At 38.4% G+C, this 23,040-nt stretch overlaps 1 protein-coding gene across 1 annotated transcript in view; it reads right to left on the reverse strand.

Annotated features, from left to right (window-relative positions):
- BRAF (B-Raf proto-oncogene, serine/threonine kinase) overlaps window positions 1-23,040 on the reverse strand; it is an 83,847-nt gene that overhangs the window by 59,861 nt on the left and 946 nt on the right. Inside the window, exon 2 of the mRNA XM_065681172.1 lies at window positions 8,330-8,431. Within this exon, the coding sequence (XP_065537244.1) occupies window positions 8,330-8,431 (102 nt within the window). The remainder of the gene's footprint in view (window positions 1-8,329; window positions 8,432-23,040) is intronic.

The raw sequence follows: 23,040 nt of genomic DNA on the forward strand, positions 1-23,040 counted from the left end.
CCAGAAATGCATCAGTAGGTTTTAAATACATTTTCCTCTTCTTAAAAAAAAAAAAAAATTTTTTATACAGAAGGAGCAACAGCAGAAACAATAAAATCCCATTTTCAAAGATTAACTACTTTGGCGAGACACTGGTTTCAGCACCCACAGACCCTACACAGTCAACAGCACCAAGTCAAAACATAGAACTGTCCCATAGAATTAAATTGAAAGAGTATTACAACAGCAAGCTGTAATGCCAAGTATTCCTAGCTAAAATAAAGATTATGCTGAAGAGTTGGTTTATCTACAATAGAGCCCTGCAGCACCATGGCCATATTAGCAGACAGGCATCACGAGGTACACAAAGCTTCAAGTCAGTCAAGGTCCTCTGGGTCAACTGTAAGGGAAACTTTGTAAGCTTGTTTAAAAAAAAAAAAAAAAAAAAACCTAAAAACCAAAAGCTACTTATTTTTAAGTTTATACAGGATTCACACCATGGAGATGAAGCTGAACATTCAAACAATTCATTAAATTAAGGATTTTAAAGGCATTTGAGAAGGAAAGTTTATGAAATCTACAATGAAATCCATTCAATTACACACTCCATTAAGAACTGAGTAATGTTCTACAAGAAAACTTAACTCTTGCTTTCAGCTTGACACAGAATCACAGGAGGGAAAAAAAAGGGAAGAAGAAGAAAATATTGGAAGGTATCCATGGAAGTCATCTACTGCAAACGTTTTTTTAACACAGAGGTCATTTTGAAGTTCAGTCGGGTTGCTCAGGGTCTTGCCAAAACAAGTTCTTAAGAGTACTGAAGGACGGACACTCCACAACCTCTGGGCAACCTGTTCCAGGGCTCAAAACCCACTCTCATAGTGAAGAATTTTCTCTTACGAAATTCACTTGATGCTCTCTGTGGCATTGCCTCTTCCCCTTTTGCTGTGCATGTCTGAAAAAACCCTGGCCCTCTCTTTAGATTGCAAAAGCCTGGCAGGTTCCTCCTTAGCCTTCTCTTCTCCATGCTAAGCAGCACCCCAGTGCAGTCAGTCACACAAGTAGAGCAGACAGGTCCCTCTTCATGCCACCTTTCAGCACTGATGGACACCTTGTCCCAGGTGCAACACACTGCACTCGTCTTGATTGTTGTGCTGCTTCTTGTCATGAGGCTTCTGTTCTCCTCCAGTGTTTATTAGTTGCCAAAAAATGACTGTCTTTAACAACATATATTATCCTCAGCCAGTATTTTCACTGATCACTAAAGGGCTACCAATTTAGTATGAATTTCAAAGTTTAACATATATATGAAAAGCTGAATATTAAAATCAGTACATTTAAAATAGAACAAAAAGTTATTTTTAATTATATTGCATGTAAGTATATATGCGTATCATATAATATAGTCTCACACATGGAAGAATACTCTTGAGGCTTCAAATGAGCAAAATGTATAAAGGCCTGGTAAGCTGCCAAGTCCATCTAAAGCATTGAAAGTTGGCATGCTTATATACATGCCATAACGCAACTGCTGCTCACTCAGGAGACAGAGATAAAGTTACTCCTTAAATGCTGCAACCTACTGACAAAATAAAAACTGACCTCAGAAGTCAAGAGAATTTACATAATGTTTACAGATGTGCCAGAGTTCTGTTGAAAAGACGTTAAGAGATTTTCTCCAAAATATGCATTTTTAAAAAAAAGTAATAAATCACATATTCTTTATATTATATTTGAAATCTGCTTTCTTGAGCTATAACCAGGATACACATTCTAGTAATACCATCTATGGAAACAAAAAGCAAGAAGTCAAACATTTGAAGGTTTTTTTTTAATTAAGCTGGTACAAAACCAAGTAGTAAAATATGGCTTCTCCTTCTCCCTGTCCCTCTACCACATCTGGTAAGAAACTCAGTCTAAACTCAAATAGCTAAAGTGGGTTTACCGTTTTCTCTCCCTTCATTAATTTTAGATATTACCCACACATTGCAAGGCTCTTAAAAGCCTAAACTATAGTTTCCTGGTCTTCTTTGAAACTGAGATTCTGTTTCTATTTAAAAGATGTCTGACCTCTTAGGCTGTTGATCAAATGCAAATCCCACTAAGTTAAATGGGAGCTGAAGATAGATAGTAATGTACGTCAGGATTTCTTCATTTAGTAAGACTGCTAAATCTGTTCTTAGTCTAACTTTAGACACTGCAGTTTTGGTCCAACACACTTGATCAGCATCTGTTAGGAGCCTGGTAAAAATTAATCCCAGAGGACTGCCACATTTCCCAGTGCTTGCACCCAGATTTGGTATTTTCCTGGAATCCCATCAACAGTCTGAAACAACCTGAGATTCAGCACTAAGATCCATTTCAGACTGTATCTGCCTGCTGTTGCAACAGGCATACTTTAGACCAGCAAAGAGTTAATCTTCTTTAATTAATTAATTTAACCTCTTGCATGGATTCTTCAGATATACAGGAATAAAGAACTAAATACCCTCCTGAAATTCAACAGCCAAACTCTCAACCATGGCAACAGCAAGGCCTCTGAATCAGATACATTTAATAATCCAGGAAACAAAAAAGCTATGAGAAAAAAAAAAATCATTACAGTAGCTGGGGACAAACACACCCCTACCGCCACGAGTCTCATTTTAAATTGGTTCCAGGAGTAGGAAAGAGGATGATCCCTTCAAGACAGCACTAGAAAGCCAAGTTGTTTACTTTGAAACCACTATCATTCTACCTATGCATTTGGATACTGCTTAGGTTTGTGTGGAGTTTGAATAAAAAAGAAATGAAGTAAAAAACCTCAGGCAGCTTATTTCTTACTGTTAAATGAAGTAACCTACAAGTCCAGGATGTATCCTTACACCACATGAAGAACTATTTACACGCAAATGGGCTAATACTGTTCAAATAAGTTCTCACAGATGAGACGTTAGTGGGTAATACTGTACACATGACTATGAGGCAAGAAGGACACACAACGCATTTTGGAAGTTTAAATAGGTAAGGCCTCCCTGAACAAAGTCTCTACAAAGGGTAACAAATCTGATTAAGTCACTTAAGCAAGATCCCTCCGTTCCAAGTTTGAGCTGACTGCTTTTGGCCAGTCAGGATCTGTACAACCCAATTTAGTTTGTAAACAGCATTTTTTGCCAACGCTAAGTTGAAATGCACAAATCTTTATTCTCCTCTCCTAAACTCAAGTTATGCTTTTCATCAGTACTTTTGTCGCAGAGACCAAAGAAATTATTTTTTATATCTATTTTAGAATAATATGCAACTGCATATTTTAACCATAACCCCAAGTATTCCCCATATCACAATATTAGACTTCTCTGCAGTAAAGATTTCCAATATTTATAATGCTTAGACAAACCCTTAAGAAAAGGGTTTTTCCACAGTGAATCATAAACTGTGTATTTTGGGAAACAGCACTTCAAGGACAGATATAACGCACTAAGAAATTATGTGGGAAGACAAAAACCATTGATGTTTTCAGCTGCTGTGATACAGAGTGCTTCCAAAAAGAGTGGTAAAACATATTTAGGAGCTCCTGCAGCCTCTTTTCCAGAAGAGAAGAAAAATGCTACTAATAATATTTCTACATCTACTGAGCCAAGCAGTTATTTCAAACATTTGACAGTGATTTCCAGGGGTCTGTTAGATTCGAGATACACGCTCGCACGCGGGGGATGGAAGAAGTTAAAAACTAGGATTGCCCAAGGAATTTTAGCTACAAGCTGTTTTTAGATTTTAATACAGCCATTGCTTACTACATTCATTATTTCTTCCATCTGGAACAAACAGAAAACTTTTTCTTGTTATCAAATTAGAGAACATTGATAAGATTCCCGTAGCTATTACTAATTGTAGCAATTAGAAGAAAACTGTGTTATTAATGACAAATGTTCTTTTCTTTCTTCTGTTCATTTTGTTTCCTACCCCTATACCTTATATAAAGAACACTCAGAAATCTCTCTGCAGCTTTGGTTTCCACTCCTAGCCCACTCAGGCTTGCAGGTCCTGCTCCCCATGCTCTACAGTCACCTATTACACCTATTACAGTCACCTACAGGCCATCACTGAGGACTGATGGATGAAGATGGATATACCCTGAATCCCAGTACCCCCTCTTGCAGGAATAACTAAATATATGCTGAACTCAACATAGCAGACATCAGTCAAGAGATCTATTCCTCTTTCACAGTCAATTGATGAAACCTGAAATGATGGCTGCAACAACAGCTGTCAGTTTTAAAGCTATCTTGATGTAAAACACATTGACACCCTCACCAGAACTGAAAGAAAAAAAAAAAAGAAAAAAAAATCTGCAAAATACCCCAATTTTTGTCTTTGCACTCTCAGATGAGCACAGAAACAAAAGCTTCTATTTTCTTAAGCAACGGTAACTAAGGCATAAGCTCCTTTTTATTTCTAAATGAGGTGTATGTTTTCTATTCAATATACAAATAATTTTGGTATATCCTTCGCATATTCAATTTTCAGAATTAATTTTTCTGTCCAATTATTCAGCTTTCCCACACCTGCTTCTGCTCCCCCACCCCTTCCTTTCCACTTTTAAGTGAAAGTCAATTTTGTTGCCAGATTCAATTACATCTGCACTGGATGGTTTACACAGGCAGCCCTAAGACAGGCCAGGAGACCGTGTACTGGACACTCCAAGTGCTGTGAACACGAGCGGGAGGAAAGATGCGTAAGAAATGAAAGCTATAAAAGCTATGCAGAGTACAAAAGAACTGAACAAATTCTATTGTACTGAAAGATAGATGGATTGCTGTCAAGCTTTCCAGAGTGTAACAAAAAGCCAGAAAGCATTACAATAAAACTAGATGTTTACAACAGTGTAAGGCAAAGGGGGTGAAAGCAAAAGTGTTCATATGCAAGCTCTTAACTTAGGGATTAGTTTTGGCTAATTTCTACTTTTGCTAAGAGAAGCAGACAACAGGCTTGCTGATAGTGCCCAAGAGGTGATCAACAGGCACAATCTACAGAAGTCCTTAAGAGTCCCTCACATTTTAAGGAAGATGCAAAGAGATCAGTGCAGTGGAATGATTTTAAAACTGGCATCAAAACAAGCCTGGGGGATGAAGGGATAGAGAGCAGCCTTGGGGAAAAGCACTTGGGGTACTGGTGGATGAAAAGCTGGACTTGAGCCAGCAAGGTGTAGCCCAAGAAGCCAACTGTATCCTGGGCTGGAGCAAAAGAAACACGACCAGCAGGTCAAGGGAGGCGACTTTCCCCTTCTCTTTTGCTTTCCCAAGACCCCACCTGGAGTACTGCATTCAGCTTTAGAGTTCTCAGCACAGGAAAGATACGGACTCTTTGAGTGGGTTCAGAGCAAGTCACAAAAATGATCAGGCGGATGGAGCACCTTTTCTACAGGGAAAGGCTGAGGAAGTTGGGCTTGTTCAGGCTGGAGAAGAGGGGGCTCTGGGAAGATCTTATAGCAGCCTTCCAGTACCCTAGAGGAGGCTTCTGAGAAATACGGTGGACACTTTTTATCAGGGCTGTTGCAATATGGCAAGAGATAATGGTTTTAAACTGAAAGAGGGTAGATTCAGACTAGATATAAGGAATAAATGTTCTATTATAAGGGTGGTGCAACACAAGAACAGGTTGCCCAGATGGCAGATGCCCCATTCCTGGAAACTTTCAAGGTCAGGCTGTACAGTGCTTTGAGCAACTCATCCTAGTTGAAGATGCTCACTGCAGAAGGGACCTTTAAAAAGCCCCTTCCGACCCAAGCTGCTCTATGAATCAAAGGAAACTAAGGGAAAGATGATGTACTCCAAGCAGCAGACTAGCAAGGTTACTCATACAGATTCTGGATAAATGCAGAGCAACATTATACTTGCAGCCAGAATCGAGACTTCAGCAAAACAGTAAAACCAGAAAAGTCGTAAGAGAATGGACAGAGCATCAGTTACATTACTTTCCTGTTCAAGCACTTTGGAGATAGTACACAGACCATAGCTTCAAGACCTAGACATAGCCTAGATGTGAAAGCCTGGGGAGAAAAAGAGGTCATGCATAGAAATCAGTGATGATGTCCAGGCATGAAACTTGAGCAACAGGCCCAACATTGCACAGTGGCTCTGTACATACAAAGTTAGCTATTTGTAACAGATGTCAGACAAATCATCTATTGAACCACTTAAGCTACTCACATGTATTCTACATGCTCTCCTGTTATTTCTGTTCATATCAAAACTCCTATGTTTTCTTAGTTCTGCATTTCCCAGAAGCAAATGTGTTCTTCCACACTTCATATCACACTACTTTCATAGCTTTTTAGATACAGCTTTGTTCTTCCATGTTGCTATCAAGGCTGCTCTGCGACCTTTTACTGACAGGTAGAAGAATACAGAAAATCAAAACACTACCTGTAGCAGTGACAGATGAGATTCAGGTAAATTGTTGCAAAGTAAATTCTGACAAGAGAGAGCAACCCCTCTTCTCGACCAAGCCAAATGCAGCAAAAAAAGTGCGAAAAGGCACAAGATGCACTAGATAACTTCACTGGGTTGAAATGAAGTCATGGGTAAACAGTAATCTTGCTTCTTACTGTCTCAAAATTCTTTTTTTTTTTCCTTCACAATTGAGTTCTACCACACGAAATCTACACATTAAACAATGTCAGGTTTGCAGCATTTATACCTATTCTTTTCAGTCAGTCCATTTGAGAATTACCTAATCTAAGATAATGACCAAACAGAAAGTTCTTCTCTTCTCTCACCTCCTTTCCTAGGTTCTTGGAACTCAGCTGCAAGCTCTTGCTCCTCCCACCCTTTCCCTATGCTTAACCATATCTTTGGGGCTCACCGGACTTCATCATGACCAAGTTCAAGCTACAGACAGGATAGCAAACTAATCCATTGGCTTTTCATTTCAATGATGGTGGGCTCTTTTCACAGAACTTCATTGTCTCAAAGAATAATTCAACTGAAAAAGCAAAATCCAAGTCACTTCCATCTTCTTCCCAATGAGTTACTGCTCCCAAGTCAGCACCAGCACTACTTCTCGCAAGAACTTCACGATCCACCAGAACTCATGCAGCAGAGAAACACCCTGCTCCACTTTGTAGGGGTTCCCTACCATGTTGATGGGGCAGTTTCATCTCAGTAGCATATGAAAACATTGCAAATCTACTTTAAGCTTTATAATTTGTAGTCACTGACTATTTCAGACTTAATACACTCTTTACACAATTGTAATCACTTCCCGGTATGCATTTATGACTATAAATGCACACTTCCCTATCAATGAACTATAGAATAATCAAAAAGCTTCCAGTGCGGGGCTCTCAGTTTTAGTTTAGACACAAGTGACAAGTGGCTGTAATGAACTAATGTTTTCACTACCCAAACCCCAGACTTAGTACAGATTAAACTCGTTATTATTAAAGTTTGACACACAATCTAATGAAACCAACATATATGTGGCAATATTAGGAACACCTATGGAACAAACCGGTTTATGTAAAAACGGAGGTGTGTTAATATATCAGAGTGGTTTAAATAGTGATTATTACTCATTCAGTATTTCCATTTCACATTAGCAATAAGTAAAGCAACTAGAGGGCCTCATTTGACCTTAACTGTTAAGGACATTATGCCAACATTTGTACAATCAAGCTAGTGCCTTGGTCTGACATATTAAGATAAAAGCCAGAAGTACCTCAAATAATGAGATCTTTATTTTTAATTACCCAGTGCCTTTAGGCAGCAATCACAATTGAAAGGACTACAAAAGAAATCTGGTTGACCTCCAGTTATTTCGGTACTTCAGAGAACCAAGAAAAGGGCAGGCTTTGGAGCAAGTGATACCACTCAATTCCCAACAGATCAAATTTATGTATGCAGTCCTTTTTTAAGCACTTAATGATCTTATGTCAATGAAACTTCCTGAATCTGGAGTGATGAAAATACAGATTTAATTTGTAGTTAGTTTACAAATTAAACTCGGCTTACAGATATTACTCCACCCTGCAACTTAATTTCTTTAATTTTTTTTATTTCACATGATTACTTTTCAAAGAGACAATTTCTATTATATATAATCTTCCTCCCCCCAGCACCGAAAAAGGATACTTGACATTTCAACTGCACCAACAAAACTATCAGATTATGCCACTGATATTCCCTTACTGATGTGTATCAGGAATCCCATACAGTTCCTCCTTATCTCCAGGGACAGAGTTAAGTTTCTAATACACAAGGAGAATATTCCCTTTAACTACAGGAAGTCTCCATTTTAACATAAGGTGCTTCGTATAACGTTAAGATAACACACCATTAATCTAACCACATTCATTTCAGTGTAAACTTACCTCTAAATATATCGATGGTGGGTTATGCTCTCCTCCAAATTTGTCTAGCAGTGCCTCTATATGTTCTTGTGTTAATTTAATCATCTGTTTGATATTCCACACCTAAGAGAAAAAAAAGTATTTTTAAAACCAAAAGAGCTTACAGAATTTGCCCTTAAACAAAAAACCAAAACCCCATTTTCCTGACACCTAACGGTAGAAGTCCATAACGAAAGTATTTTAATTATCACTAAAACAGTGCACAAAGCTACCCTATTCACCCACTGTCAGTGATATGAGATTAACAGAGGAAAATTAGATTTGGTTTTAAAATTCAGGAACCATCGAATAAACAACTTAAAAACGGTTTATTTTCACCTTTATCTAAATCATATTATGTATTTTCTTCGCAAGACTTTGCAACCCAATTTCTACAGTACTACAAAGCTTGGTGAAGGAGTTATTCTATCAAACCTTAAGTAATTTGTGTAAACAACATTCACAAAACCTAGACCTAGTGTTCTATTTGCATGACAATATAATGTCTTGATCTTAAACAGCATCTTCTATACCCTAACTGTTATACTCTGTGTAACCTTCAGGTTTTCTTACAGACCTTGGACACAGTCTGAAAAATACATTTACCTCTAGTGCACATAGAAAACCATTCTATGATTCTATGAATAACTGATTCACTTATAGCCCAAGTTTTAGAACAGATACCAGAACTAAGATTTCATCAAGAAGTATAAATAGTCAAGTATAAATAGTTTGCTGAGGAACAAGCAACCCAAACTACAAAGAGTCAGGAGAGTGGAGGGACATCAAATAAGGAGTGTGTTCTTCAGTATTCTGTATGTAAATTCCCTTGAGGCAACTACAGAGGTCAGCCTGCTTCTCCACTGGCAATCAATTTATGTCATTGAAGTCTGGACTGCCAACCAGCAGCAAAGAAAAAGACTCCTGTATTTTGCTAGTTCTTCTCAAGATGGCAAGGGCTAGTTGTACACTTGGTGAAAAGAACAAGCTTGAACTGACACTATTTCCATTAACCTGTTTGATGTAAAAAGTTTAGGATGTTCAGTTATTGTGTAACTGGTAACATGCTGTTAATGTGGGTGTGTATACAGAAAATTCCCAGCAAAATAAGGAATCATCTCAGGATTACCTTCAGAAATTTTACCCAGCAGAAGTCTTCCTGAACATGTACTGGACTACAGCCAGTATCAACAATTTACATAAATGCCTGGCAATGGGTAAGGTGGGGAGTAAAGACACTACACTGACAAAGTAACCCAGATTCAGAGAAATGTTGAAGCTAGAAGGGACCTCTGTAGGTCATCTGGTTCAACCCCTTCCACAAGCAGGTCACCCAGGACCATGTCCAGATGTCTTCTGACTATCTCCAAAGATGGATACTCCACAGCTTTTCTGGGCAACCTGTGCCAGCACTCAGTCACCCTCAAAGTAAAAGTGTTTCCTGATGTACAGAAGGAACATACTGTGTTTCATCCTGTGCTCCTTGTCTCTGGTGCAGTCACTGGGCACTGCTGAAAAAAGCCTGTCTCCACCCTTCCTTTCACCAACCCTTATCATCTGCGTGGCCCTTCACTGTACTGTCTCTAGTAGCTCTATATCTCTCTTGTACTGGGGAGCCCAGAACTGGACTTAGAACTCCAGGTGACGCCTCACCAGGACTGAGTAGAATGAGTACCTGTCAGATGAGTTTCCAAATACTTTTCCTGAATATTGGTAACAAATAATTTCCTTGCTTATATGTTATTTTCTTTCCTGTATCTATAACCACAACTTTGCTTCTCTCTTCTCTTACAGTAAAGATACAGGATAACAAATACAACTGAGCAACAGCAATATGCACAACAGAAGCATATTATTTAGGAGGTGTTGGCAAGAGAATCAAACAGCCTCTAACAAGGGCAGAAATCTTCCTGCTAAGTTATTATTGTGACAAGAGCAAAACCTGAGTGACTAATGAAGAAAATAAACTTAGGAAAAAAATATTAACTTGCTGCCAGGCTATGGTAAAAATGCTTTCACCTGAAGAAGCTGAAACTAAAGTCGAATGAAAGACAACACTGCTCAGAGGAGCTGAAAATGGTGCCCTGAATTATCTACTGTACATCTGTGCACTAAGCCAAGAGCCTTCCAGCCAGTGAATCTCACAGGCAAACTTAATATGGATTTCTACCATCTTCAAAAGGCTATTCACACAGTTAAGAGTATGCTGAAGGCAAAGGGAAATTTATCAAAGTCAACCACGGCAACAAATCATTACTTGTTGCTCACAGAAATGTAAAACCTATTTTGTGTGCCATATTCATCAAAAGTCTTCGGACAAGATGAAAAAAGTTTCACAAATCCAGTACTGACTAGCATATTCTATCGCTAATCAAGTACGCACAAGAACATATATGCCATGGCAGATTTCCAAACTTTATAATTTCCCCTTAAGTAGCAATTTCTACTTATTTTTTCTTATAGAAAAATTACCTTCTGGCTTGGCATATCAGAGAATATGCTTGTACACAGGGGGTTTTGTAGTCCAGAGCAGCCCTTAACTAGCCAGCTCCTTGAGAATCAACCCCCTTGCAAATAACACTGCATTCTACTATGCACAGTTTCTGACTACTTGAGTTCAACTGATGGAACTCAAGCCTTTTTCTAACTAGCATTTGGAACTGGTATTCTATGCAAGCAACCTCATGTGACTCGAAAATGTCTGCTTCTGCACACCACAGTACCTGCAGCTTATACCACACAAAATATACACCATGCCTGTTACACAGCCAGCAAAGCCAGCAACTTCTGCCCATCTTTTCTCCTTGCAGACCTACTTGCTCAGGTAACTTGGCTAAGTTTGCACCATGCGCACCACCCCAGCCTTACAGCCAAACTATATCCCCATCATTTCTGTGGAAAAAAATGGAAGCACTGGGTTATTAAGAATTAAATCTCTTGAGTTCAGCAGCACTGAACAACATACAGGGGTTTCTTTGAACTGTCTGAACAAATCCTAAATGTACAAAAATTGCTTTGGATTTTCATGTCTCACTCCCCGTAAGCACGCACATTCCAGGGCAGCAGCAAAGAACCACACAACAACAGAGGCAGCAAAACCATGAAATATAGAATCCTTTCAGCAATCCGTTGTACACCAAAGAGCTTGTTCCTAGACAACAGAATAAACCTGGGTTTTTCCAAGTTAAATGTGTACACACCAACACCATTCCTCCCTTGAGATCTCACTGTAATCCCTTCATCCACACTGGATTCACAGTTTCTCTAAATAGAAAACTGAAGAAGCCTACTGGTCATCAAGAAAGAACAGACCTATTTTTTGTTACTCTTATGAGCATTACACTAGACTTACACTCTGCACCTGTAGGAACCCATAAAACCACAACTGCCAAGTAGCTTGCAGAAATACAAAAATCGATGCCAGCCTAAGAGACAGCTGCTAGAAATCTTAATATGAATTAAATCTGCAATGCACCTAGTACAGTCCACATGTAAGTCCCGTACCTTCCCACAGGAAGAAGCATGATTATTCGAGATACACTGTTTCATTCTAGTTCCACGAAAAAGTAATGAAACCTTTACAGCTTGGATAATCTCATTTTTTTCCAAAAAAGCCTCAATTTTTTCTGTCCTATCTGGTACCATTAGGCTAAGGTTATTCTCTATCACAGGAGATTAAATTTGATTCTCCTTTTAGTGCTGCTGACACAAGGAAGCTGACTCAAGCTAACATGGACACAGGCAGGCAGAAGACTGGAAATATTCCAGATATACCGGAATATATCAGCTTGTATCTGCCTATTGTGGATAACTGTGCATTAATTTTGCAAATAAGCACTCCCCTGCAAAGTAATAAAGACAACCTATTTCAAGCCAGAGGCAAGTCAGCCAAAGTAGAAGCCTAAATCCATTCTATTCAGGGAAGACTATGGCTCCACAAATGTGAGGCTATAAGCCACAAAGTCATTTTTTCATCCTTTGCCGCTTGTCAAAATATCCAGTACCTGAGATAGCACAAAGCAAACTATCTTTTTTACACATTTTGCACCTGGCAGAATCACCTGTGTGATTCACCTTTGGCAGAAGACACCTCAGAGTTCAAATCTATTCTGCAAATTAAAGAAGCCATGATTTGTCCAGGCACAGTATGTCCTGCACTTGATTACAACACTTGTGATGATGGAGAATACTTTCATAGAACCAACAAAGTAATAGTAATTAATAATAATAATAATAATAAAAATAAAAAGAAAAAAGCAAACCTTTGATTTGGAAACTGTTTTATAAGGAGGCCAAACTCACCAATACCATCCAATACTATTTTAATCAGTCCCTTCAGGCTTGCTTCTTAGACAATCAATTCAATTGTTTGGTCCACTGAGCTAGGACCCACTTTGTTAGAAAATGCTCTAGAAAGCTGTCATGTACGAGATCATTCTTAGCTGGACTGATGTCTTAACTAACTTAAAGTGAAGTGTTAGAGTGAAAGAGAGGGAAGAGGACATCTGAATGGGGTAATAACTCAGCACCACACTTCAGCATTTACATGTCAATGTGCAGAGTCTGCATTTTCCAGTTTCTTTGCTGAAAAATCACTGTTACTTCTTCCTCACATTTTTGATATATTTTCTTGGATACTTTTCCACCTCATCAACCTCTTGGCTCTTACAGTTTGCTTTCCGTTTTCTGCAGACATCTGTTGGAACATGCACATACAGTGAGGACAGTCCCTTCCTTCTTCCTACACTTCAGGCTCTAGCTCTTCTCTGTCTCTCAACTTGCACATCAGCTGTGCTCATTTCTGCGTTTCTCCTACTCTTCATGCTTACCACATTTTCAATGGCGTAAACTTTTTATTAAACAAGTATAAAAACTACTAACAGCTGAAAAACTTTACTGAAATGAAAACCAGCCTGCAAAGAGTTTCACATAAGAGTTTGCACAAGTGACACAAATGCCATTGCCTTTCCTAGTTTATCTTCCCTAACTTTTTATTAATGTTGGTGAATCTTTTTTATCACAGCTCCTTTAAAACATCCAAGATAGGCTTCGACAGTGTGTTTTCAGTGTTGGCTAGCTAGACAGTTCAAAATAAGCCTGTTAAAATTCAGAATCACAGAGTAGTAAGCTACAGATAACAATATCTACAAAAATTACTGTAGCTAAGAGAAAAACTATCTGGTATCTCATGAACGTACCTTTTTAGAGTGATTAAGAATGGTCTTGGTGAAGATGTGTAACAGTATATTCAAGAAGGAAAATCCTCAAGAAGTGGTACAACATTTTTTGTACCGCCCTGTTCAATGACTAGGATTATAACTAGGTCTACTAATACAGAATGTGATCAGCAGCAGGCATCTGCTGTAAGCACAGCAGATAGTAAAATATTAAAAAGGCTTCAAGATGAGAACTATTTTCCATTTAACAGGTTATACTTTTTAGGAAGGAGAGGCCAATTCTTGATGCCCTGTAACCAGCAGTGCAGGTTTTCAACTGTTTATGTAGTGATACTTGTTCCCGTTGAGCAAAAACACGCCACCAAAACCAAACACCCAGCAACTCCCTCTCTACTCCCAAAACCTAGACACATCTGAACAAGTTAATGCTCAGATTATCATCTTTGAGGATTTAGCAGCAGAGACTTTACTGAAAAAAATTCAGTGGAAGACTAACTGCAATTTTAAGACAAGCACATGCAATAAAAACCCGCTGTCTTTACCAGGGGACTTTCACCACAGAAGATACTGGTATTACTAACACTTAGTTTTTTACTTAATATTCTTACATCTCATTTATTTGCAAACCATCAATTGCAACTGAGGCTAACCTATGTCTTTTCCTCTGTTTAATTATAAACCGATTAAATTGCTCATCATTCAGGTCTACTCTTAAAGCAGAATAAACAGCCTTTCAGTTAGTCGAGCCTCGCCTCTTCAGTTGTCTCCTCTTTAACAAAGAGGAGACTTCAAATGTTCTTTTATTTCTTATAAGTGTTTAAGAATATTTTTTAAATACAATGACAAATTGTAAAGGATAAAGCTCAGTAAAGACATCCTTTGTAATATAATCAAGTAGTTTTTCCATTGGAACAAAGTCATCAAGAACCTTAAGCAGTGGTTGCTTTGCAGCTTACACCAACCTAGAAGGTGGGTGTAATTATTGTATTGTCCTTGACTATTTACCCCTGCTCCCTTCCTTACTCTTTCTTCAGAACTTAAACCTTTGAGATACGCTAAACAAGCAGAAAATTGTTCTTTTTGTCAAAGCTAGTTCTCCACCAGACTAGTATGCTGGAACAGCTTGGCAAAGGACACAGCACCACCTGAGCTGGTGCAAAAAGTTTTCTTCCCTCTGCAACACACAGTTAGATGAATTCAGGCTACCATAAAGCAGTAGCCATCCCGCTCAAGTTTCAATTCTCTTTCATTCCCCCACTTTTTCCATCACCTGCCATCTTTGCTGCTTGCTGCTAAGTAAAATTTGCCTCCAAGCACTATAAAAAGGAAAGTTAGCAAACATTTTCTACCACAATAGAACAGCAGAGTGTGAAAAATAAGAAATATCTGTACCCATCATTTAAATCATTAACCACAGGTTGCATGGCTCGCTTTGATCTACCTAAATCTTCCATTCCATGTTCCTTGAGGTTTTTGTGTTCCATTACTACTAGTCCCTTTTATTCACTTTGGTATTAATTCAGTAGTCATGAGGATCATGCACAGAGCAAGTTCTGGTACAATTCATTCTGTTTACATTTATGAATTTCAGAACTTCTCCCTAGACTGTCACAGCTTTAAAAGAAAAATAAATAAAAAAAATAAAAGGAGGAAAATAAATAATTAAATAATAAATAAATAACTTATTTTAAAATAAATAAAAGGAGGAAAAAAACCTATCTAGACTTCCTAACTCATTTAAGAATGCAATTTTCCTTTAGAGGTAACTACTGCAAACTCAACAAATGTTCAACCCAGACAGCAGTGGAATTTAAAAGATGACTATCATGTATATACCAGACTATTTCTCTGCACACCTTAAGCTGAAGACAAATCATATTTGCGATGGAAAGAAAGCAGCCAAGCAGCTAATTACAATAATTGCCTAGAAGAAGCAAATGCTAGTCAAGCAGAGCTCTTACACAGCTTGGGTCACATTAATTAAAATGACAAAACAAACTCAGTCTCAGCTGAACTACAGGACTTACTCTGCTCTCTCCTTGCCAGAGCACACAATTAATTAAGACTACCTAGAAAAAGATAATCAGGACCTATTTAAAAGTTCAAGTTATCAATCCATAAAATAACTTGTTACACACTTTGCAATATTCCACCACTAAACTGTTACTACAGTGTGCATGTGTTTCCCACCAACTGGTTAGAAAATGTAAGACAGCTGGAACTGTTAGTCAAGTATAAATATATGCAGTTTGTTTAGAAATATCGGTGATCCAATAAAGTAACCAAGGTATCCCATCTTTATCACAAACAGGTCTCAAGTCCTGAAACAGAGCAAGTGTACTTGCACTTGATTTCATTTTTTATTTTGAAAATAAAAGTAATTTGCTCCCAATCACAGACCACAATAGAAACTGCCACAGACATCACATTCTCCTCAGCAGACCACACTGCCTTAGTAACCCCCAAACCTACACGAGAAATGAAACACTTTAAATGGTAGAATTGGCTCCTGCTACTCATTGTAGAATTTAAAATGACAAAAAAATCCAAACCAAGATACAACAGCTATCATAGCTGTATGGTGAAAGAACCATCTACTTTCGAAAACTGAAAGAAAAAAAAAATATAAAAAAGGCTGAAGAAGGTATTTTCATGCGCCTCAGTCAAACCTTAGCCGATAAAACTGAAGAACTATTTAGCTCATAAAACCCGCTGCAAGACTTATAACCTGTAAGTACTGAACTGGGAGACTGGAAAAATTTACATCAATTTTCAGCACTGTGCATAACTTAAAAGTGTCACAAGACACTTCATTAGCACTTACAAACTGCCTTCTAGAAAAATAATGAGAATGCTTAAAGAAACCCTCTCTGAAAGCTACCTCAGATGATGCTAAAGACTCACATTTAAATGTCCATTACTTACAACTAATTAAAGAGAATGTTCGACCTATTAAGATTTAATGAACAAATTTCCAAAACCAGTTCGAAGGTTGACACACCAACATACAAACATGCAGCTCCAAAAACCTGGCTATTACCAACTTCTTAGTCATAATGATATATTTCATGTTGATTTTACTGTTTTTCAAACACCATTAGTGAATAACTTGTACTAAAGAGATTAAAAGCTAGACACTCTACTCAGACTTCAAGAACACCTCCCCTCAAAATAATACCTTTATCTGAGATAAAGAAAAAAAACACCCCACAAACAATTAAAAGTTACCAAGTCTGCACTCCAAGTGTCAGAAAATGTCAACTGAACACAATGTGACTGCATCTGAAAAGTATTTACTGCTTATCAGTGCATTAAACAACAGCTTTGCTAATAACAATACTGTATAAGGGGCTTCTATGTAACTACGTAACAGATGAAGATACTAGGACTGGTAGGCCCCTTCCTGCAGCCAAAAAAGAAAATGCTAGGCATTCGGACACCACATTTTTAAACAGTAAGTACATTTTGCTCATTAACAACCTTACTTGCTTGCCTCCTAGAAGATTTCAAACATAAAGATTTTAAAGAAAGTTGGTACCCTTCACACAGAAACTGAATTGCCTCTTCATCCTAGATTTTGTGCAGGTATACTGGGAGAACCCACAATAACATGTCCCTTGATCAGAATCTTAGTAAAACAAAAGCTTTCTTCAATGCCAAAACACACTCCTATGATCTCCTGAATTCAATAGTGTGGAGAATTACTTTTGATACCAAGCACTGCACAATAAGCTCCATTTTGAAAGGAGCACAGGTTCTGTTTTCTGATGTCTAACGTTCATGCTAGCCAGCGAGTGTCGTGGTGGGATGACAGCTGGCAGCACTGTTCCCTGAGAACTCTTGCCTGAACTGACATCACATTTGGACAACAGGAATGGTTAAAAATTAGACCTTTTTTGCTAGGATCCGCATTCATAAACTGTCATCAGAAACAGAATAAACGCACTGTTGCCACTCCTTCACATCACAGAAATGCTAAAAAGGTGGCGTAACAAGCCAAACACTTGCAGCAAGGGGTTTCAACAGGAAAAAAAGAAAAGGCATGTACTTCTGCACCAAGCAGCCTTGTTTAACTTTAGCACTGGCCACAGAAGAGGAAATCAGTTGCATAAATATGTATTTCATCATTTTAGGAAGATTCCATTGTACACCCAAAAAGTTCAAGAGCAACTGGAATAAAAAAAAAAAAAGGCAAAGAAACACGTGTATAGCATACTGACTTCTGTACCTTGCACTAGCTGTGAGAAAGCAGCTGTGTTCACACAGATGTGTGAACAGTTGAAAATTATGAAAACCATGTCAAACCTCAAAAACTTAAATACTGTACCTAGAACTCTCATGTGGTCAAAAGTGTTGGAAAGCATACTTACTATAAAAGCAGCCCACAGAGGACCTTCATGTCCCTGGCACGCTGGCAAAACTATGGCATGTAATCGTATTTCTCTGAAAGATACGTTTAGAAGCAGTCCGGAGAGATCAAGTGAAGTTGCAACCTAGCATGGAAAGCTCGAGACCATAAAGATCTAATGTGTCAGGATCTAAACCCAACGTTTCCAGCTAAGGAAGCCTCAGCTGAACAAGACTTCTTATTCAAATATTAAAAAAAAAAAATTAATAAAAAAATGAAGGCCAATGCACTTTCATGAGTATCCATGTGGTACTAAGCTGGAACAAGGGAATATAGCTCCCTGGCTGAATGGCCCAATGCAGGCAGAGTAAACAGCAAAACTTCCCCTCCAAGTGCTAGAGAACCATCTGATTGACATCAGTGACACTGCAATGATAAGGAGCAACAACCACCATTGATGACAGAGCGCTTATACTACATAGTACATTATACCACCCTTCAAAAGGGAGTGGTTCAAACTGAAAAGAAAACTTGCACTTGGCCAGAAAGTATCTTCAAAACACTCAGACCTGAAGCAGCTTCTGTATAAGGCTGGACTGAAGGAGAATTAGCACTTTCACAACCTTTAGAAACTTTCTTTTGCTTCCCTTGGAAGTACAAATAAAACTGTATTTCCTTCTAATTGAAATTCCCTCCAAAATATTTCATGCAGTCAAATTTTCAATAGACGTAACAACTAATAAAACTGAACTACAGATTTGTTACAAAACAACAAACAAAAATGGAGTATTGGTGCTTTAAGGAAATCTTGTTTTATTTTTTTCTCAGTTTGTTTTAAAAAAATAGCTACGATCAAAAGGTATCTCCACAGAAAAAATAAATCTCATTAGTTCTACAGTATTTTTAACTGTGTGCAACAAAAGAACTGCCTTTCCCGGCTAAACAAGCAGTGAGGATATTATTAGAACAGCTTTAAAAATAAGACAGGTCTTTAACAACTACAACAAAATACAAATGGGAATAGCATTAGTGGCTTAAGTAACAACATAAATTAACAAAAACCTCAGTACCAAACGCACTGTACCCAAAGAGTTTGTGGATATCCACAGAGACAAGAAACAAGCCTCCTAAGATATCAAAAATTTCTGGGAGAAGATAACTACTCTCCTAAGTAAGTTTTGTGGAATCAAGCAAGCTACCACAGGATAGAGATGTTAATACTATTGCCTTTGGGGAAAAATACCATGAGCAGGAATCTCTTTAATATCCCCACCAAACTAAAGTATTTCAAGGTTATGTTATAATGTTTGATCTACATTGCAACAAACAACTCAAAAAGCCTAAGGGCAAAAAAGACGAAAGTTTATCAAGGCCATTGTTTTTTCTACACCTGGATCAACTTTCCCCCATTGCTCTTGATATATGTTTGCCCGTGCAGGTGACAGAATCTATTAATGAACATTTTATGAATAAGTTATGAAAGTCTATTTTCTTGTTTCACTATACCTAGCCGTAATGAAAAACGTCTAATAGTAACATGAAATCATCTCCTCTGCTATCATTTAAACTCACTACTTCTGGCAGTAATTGCCACAAGCCTGGAGAACAAGTTATTTGCATGCTTCGTTGCATCAGATTTGACAATTTCCATTTCTTTCTTAAACAACCTCAGCTTATTTTCAGACTTCCCTTAAAGCTGTGAGGTCCTAGACTTCAGACCAATGCCACTGTTCTTCCCTAGATTCTCCACAGCTAGACCATGTATTTCTTGAAGCTGCAACCCAAAGTCAGACATAGTATTCAGCTAAGGCCTTTCCTGTGCCCTGTGAAACAAAAGAATTACTTCACTTATCTTTTGAGATATACTCCTGCAGAACAGAGCTGGATATGAAGCATCTTGCAGCTAAAGCTTAACTTCTCCTCACAATTAAACAGGATGTCATTCACTGACTATAATGTTAGCTTAAGCACTGAACACAAATGCAACGAAACATAATTGAGATTCAACATAAAATGTATTCCCAAAAACTACAGAAGCAATGAAGCAATAAAAAAATGTTTGTATTGTTTCAACTTTCCAAATAAGTAGCACATTTAATTGTAAACTCTTCGGAGAAATAGAAACCTAAGTTATCTTAACACCCTGCATGACAGGTTCCCTAAATGTTATCACAACAAAAATAACCGCAGTTTTTCGTGGTGTACCTGTGTTAACTTTACGTGAATTCACCACTTAGTTCATACTATAAGGTTTGAAGCACCTTTTCATCCTATCTTCCTTTTATTTATCTTTCCATTCATTCTTAGCGTTATTCTTCTTCTTAAATCTGTTTTATAAGATTAAGGTTTCTAAATATATAACTAATATTCATGCAGGATAAATTACAGCATTGTCACCAAGAAAAGGATCAACCATCCAACTCAAGCCCTTGCTTCACAACCTTCAAAGTAATTTTCATCTTCCAAGGAGCAGTTCAGGGCACAAAGCTCCAAGTACAGAAAATCCCATTTGAATTATTTAATATTAGTGTAAATAATCTCTAGCAACAAGAACAGAGCCTTTCCCCTTAGCTATCACACACTCCTTACTATATCAACAACCCTGTAATACTCTGAAAACCTTCCATCCAAACAATCTCTTGTCCTGAGGATTCATCCTGGGGATTCATCATGGGGAAGAAGCCAATCTACGTGCCTTCAGAAAACAGCACTCATCCTGGGCCTCCCAACACAACTGAAGGGTGAGCAGAAGAGGAAAATCTCTGCTAAAGTCACTTGCCACTAACACTTCAAATCCTTATGCCTCCAAGTACCTACTTCCTAAATGCACTTTATGAGTGCATGGGCAAATGCTCTTGAACTGTAATGTAGAAAAAGAAGAGTATAATAATTGCTACAGCTTTTATGTAATGAGTTCATTATTACAACACTTTTAGTATCAGCAGTTAAGCTACTGAAGCAACTTCTAAAGCACTAAGTTTGTATTTGACTAAAAACTGACCATGAGTCGAATAATATGGCTTAAACTTGTTTTTCAAAACCCTGACCCTTGAATTCATCAGCAACACTGATGTAGTTGTAACCAACACAGAGCACTCAATCAGGATCTTGATATGGAATGTCTCCTTTACCAGAAGGCTCCAACTTAAAAGTCTACATAAAACTACTTTAAGGTCTGTCAGAAATTCTTGTTGTCTACCTCTCTTTTAAAATTAGAGTACTGAACTGAAGGTTTTCCTCCTGGAAAGCAGGAGTGCATTTCCTGAAAAACTACAGGGAAATAAAACCTTTCCAGGTGTCTCCTCAAAATTAGTGAAGTTATGCTCCTCAATGGGCTTCCACAACAAGGTTACTTTCTAAGCTTAAATTTACCTTGTCTTGAAGGAAACACTGGAACACGTACTTGCATTAGAGCCATGAGTCAGTTAGAAGCACTTTTCCTCACTTATGTCACTTTGAATTTGCATTACACTTTAGGTTTGCGTGTTTTAGTGTTAAGGACAGTTTCCATTTTAACTGTATGAGCAGTTTTTCACTCTTGAACTTTATTAGAAGTACAGGTTTAAATGAATTAATAGGTATACCTCTACAGTAAACAAGATTCAATCACTGACGACTTGAGGAAGGGCTAGCTAACTAAAGAACAAAACCACATCAGAAAATTAAAATTCTAATGCCAGCTCTTAGACCTGTGTGTTTCACTATTTCCAACATCCAAGAAGTTGGGTTTTAAACAATACAAGAATGTCCACATACACTTCCTAACCTTGACTATGTGCACCCATACTTGCAACGTACCCACCTCTTTGGCTGGCAGATACCAGCTTGCTGCTCTCTCTCCCAGGGATGTAAGATATGGGGGGAGAAGCAGCTACACAGTATGATCGAGCATTTGGAGTCAAGTCTAATGACTGACACAGGCTAAGACATTTCTGAAGTTCAAGTGACTTACAACAGTTTCACAAACACATCCCCTCAGCGTGAAAACGTATTCCTAAAAAGTCCTGCCTCCTACCACTGCTTTCCCCTTTCTCTTGCACTGCTGCAGCTACGGCTTAGCGGTACCGGTATCACTGTTTCTAAGGCCACAATATAAACCAGATATTGAAATAACTCCACAGAGATTTGCCATTTTTTCTGGTAGAAGTAACAGAGAAATTCAGTTCCATGCACAACTGCACCAGCACAATCTGGGCAACAGAAGTCAGCAAGAAGCTTTTTTACCCTCATTTTGCAACTGGAAGCAAGCATTTGCTAAACCCCACTCTCCAGGTATTTAGGTTCCTCAACCAGTTGAGAGTTTCTCCTTACTCAGGAAAGTTAAGACTGGACTTGCATTACTCAAAGCATTTAATAACACTGCTGGTTAGTTTAAAACACATGCATACTGCTGAGGTCTGCCTGCCTTCAACAAGAAAGCCAGCAGCCCCTTAAGGCCAGGGAATCAATCTCACCTCTCACTAGCATCAACAAAGGCTGACTCCTTCCCAATTTCTCCTTTCTTGCTGTCTACCCAGTATGAGCTCTACTATTTGTCACACTTCTCAACTCATTAATTCCACTATACTATTAATAAATAAAATGGATAAAAAGGTAGGTTTTTTGCCTGGTGAGTTGGGATTCAAACTGCACCCCCTGTGACCTGATGATCGAAGCCTCATTTTTCCTGCTTGAGGAAAGCCCTAAGGCGCAGTAAGGAGACATTACCTCGTAGGCTGTGCACCTCACAGGGGCACAAGACCCTGTTTACAGATGAGAGGTCCCGTACTGACAACAGAAACACGGTTGGGAAAGCTGAGATTAAGTAATCTTCAGCAACTAAGGCTTAGAACAAGAAGGCATCTCTATTCACCTCCAGAATGGACTTGATGCATGACATTTGGCAATTCATTCTGACTCCAGTGCCTACTGACTTCAAATCTGCAAAATACCTTGTGCTGTTAAGGAGCATTTTCAGTTTCAGAGGCCGCAGCAACTTACACTTCAACCCTAGTAAAACAGGTAGTACGGCTCGCTCTCCATGGGATTGGGAAGTTAAGTAATATGCCCCAAAACACAGGAAGTATGCACGAGAGGCACAGACCAGAGGCCTGACATCCTCAATGCCTGCACGGTGTCCTGTCCGTTAACATTTCCTCAGACTCCCCGTGCAGCAGCGGCAGGCCATG

This window comes from Lathamus discolor, chromosome 1, assembly GCF_037157495.1.
Source record: "Lathamus discolor isolate bLatDis1 chromosome 1, bLatDis1.hap1, whole genome shotgun sequence".
NCBI lineage: Eukaryota > Metazoa > Chordata > Aves > Psittaciformes > Psittacidae > Lathamus > Lathamus discolor.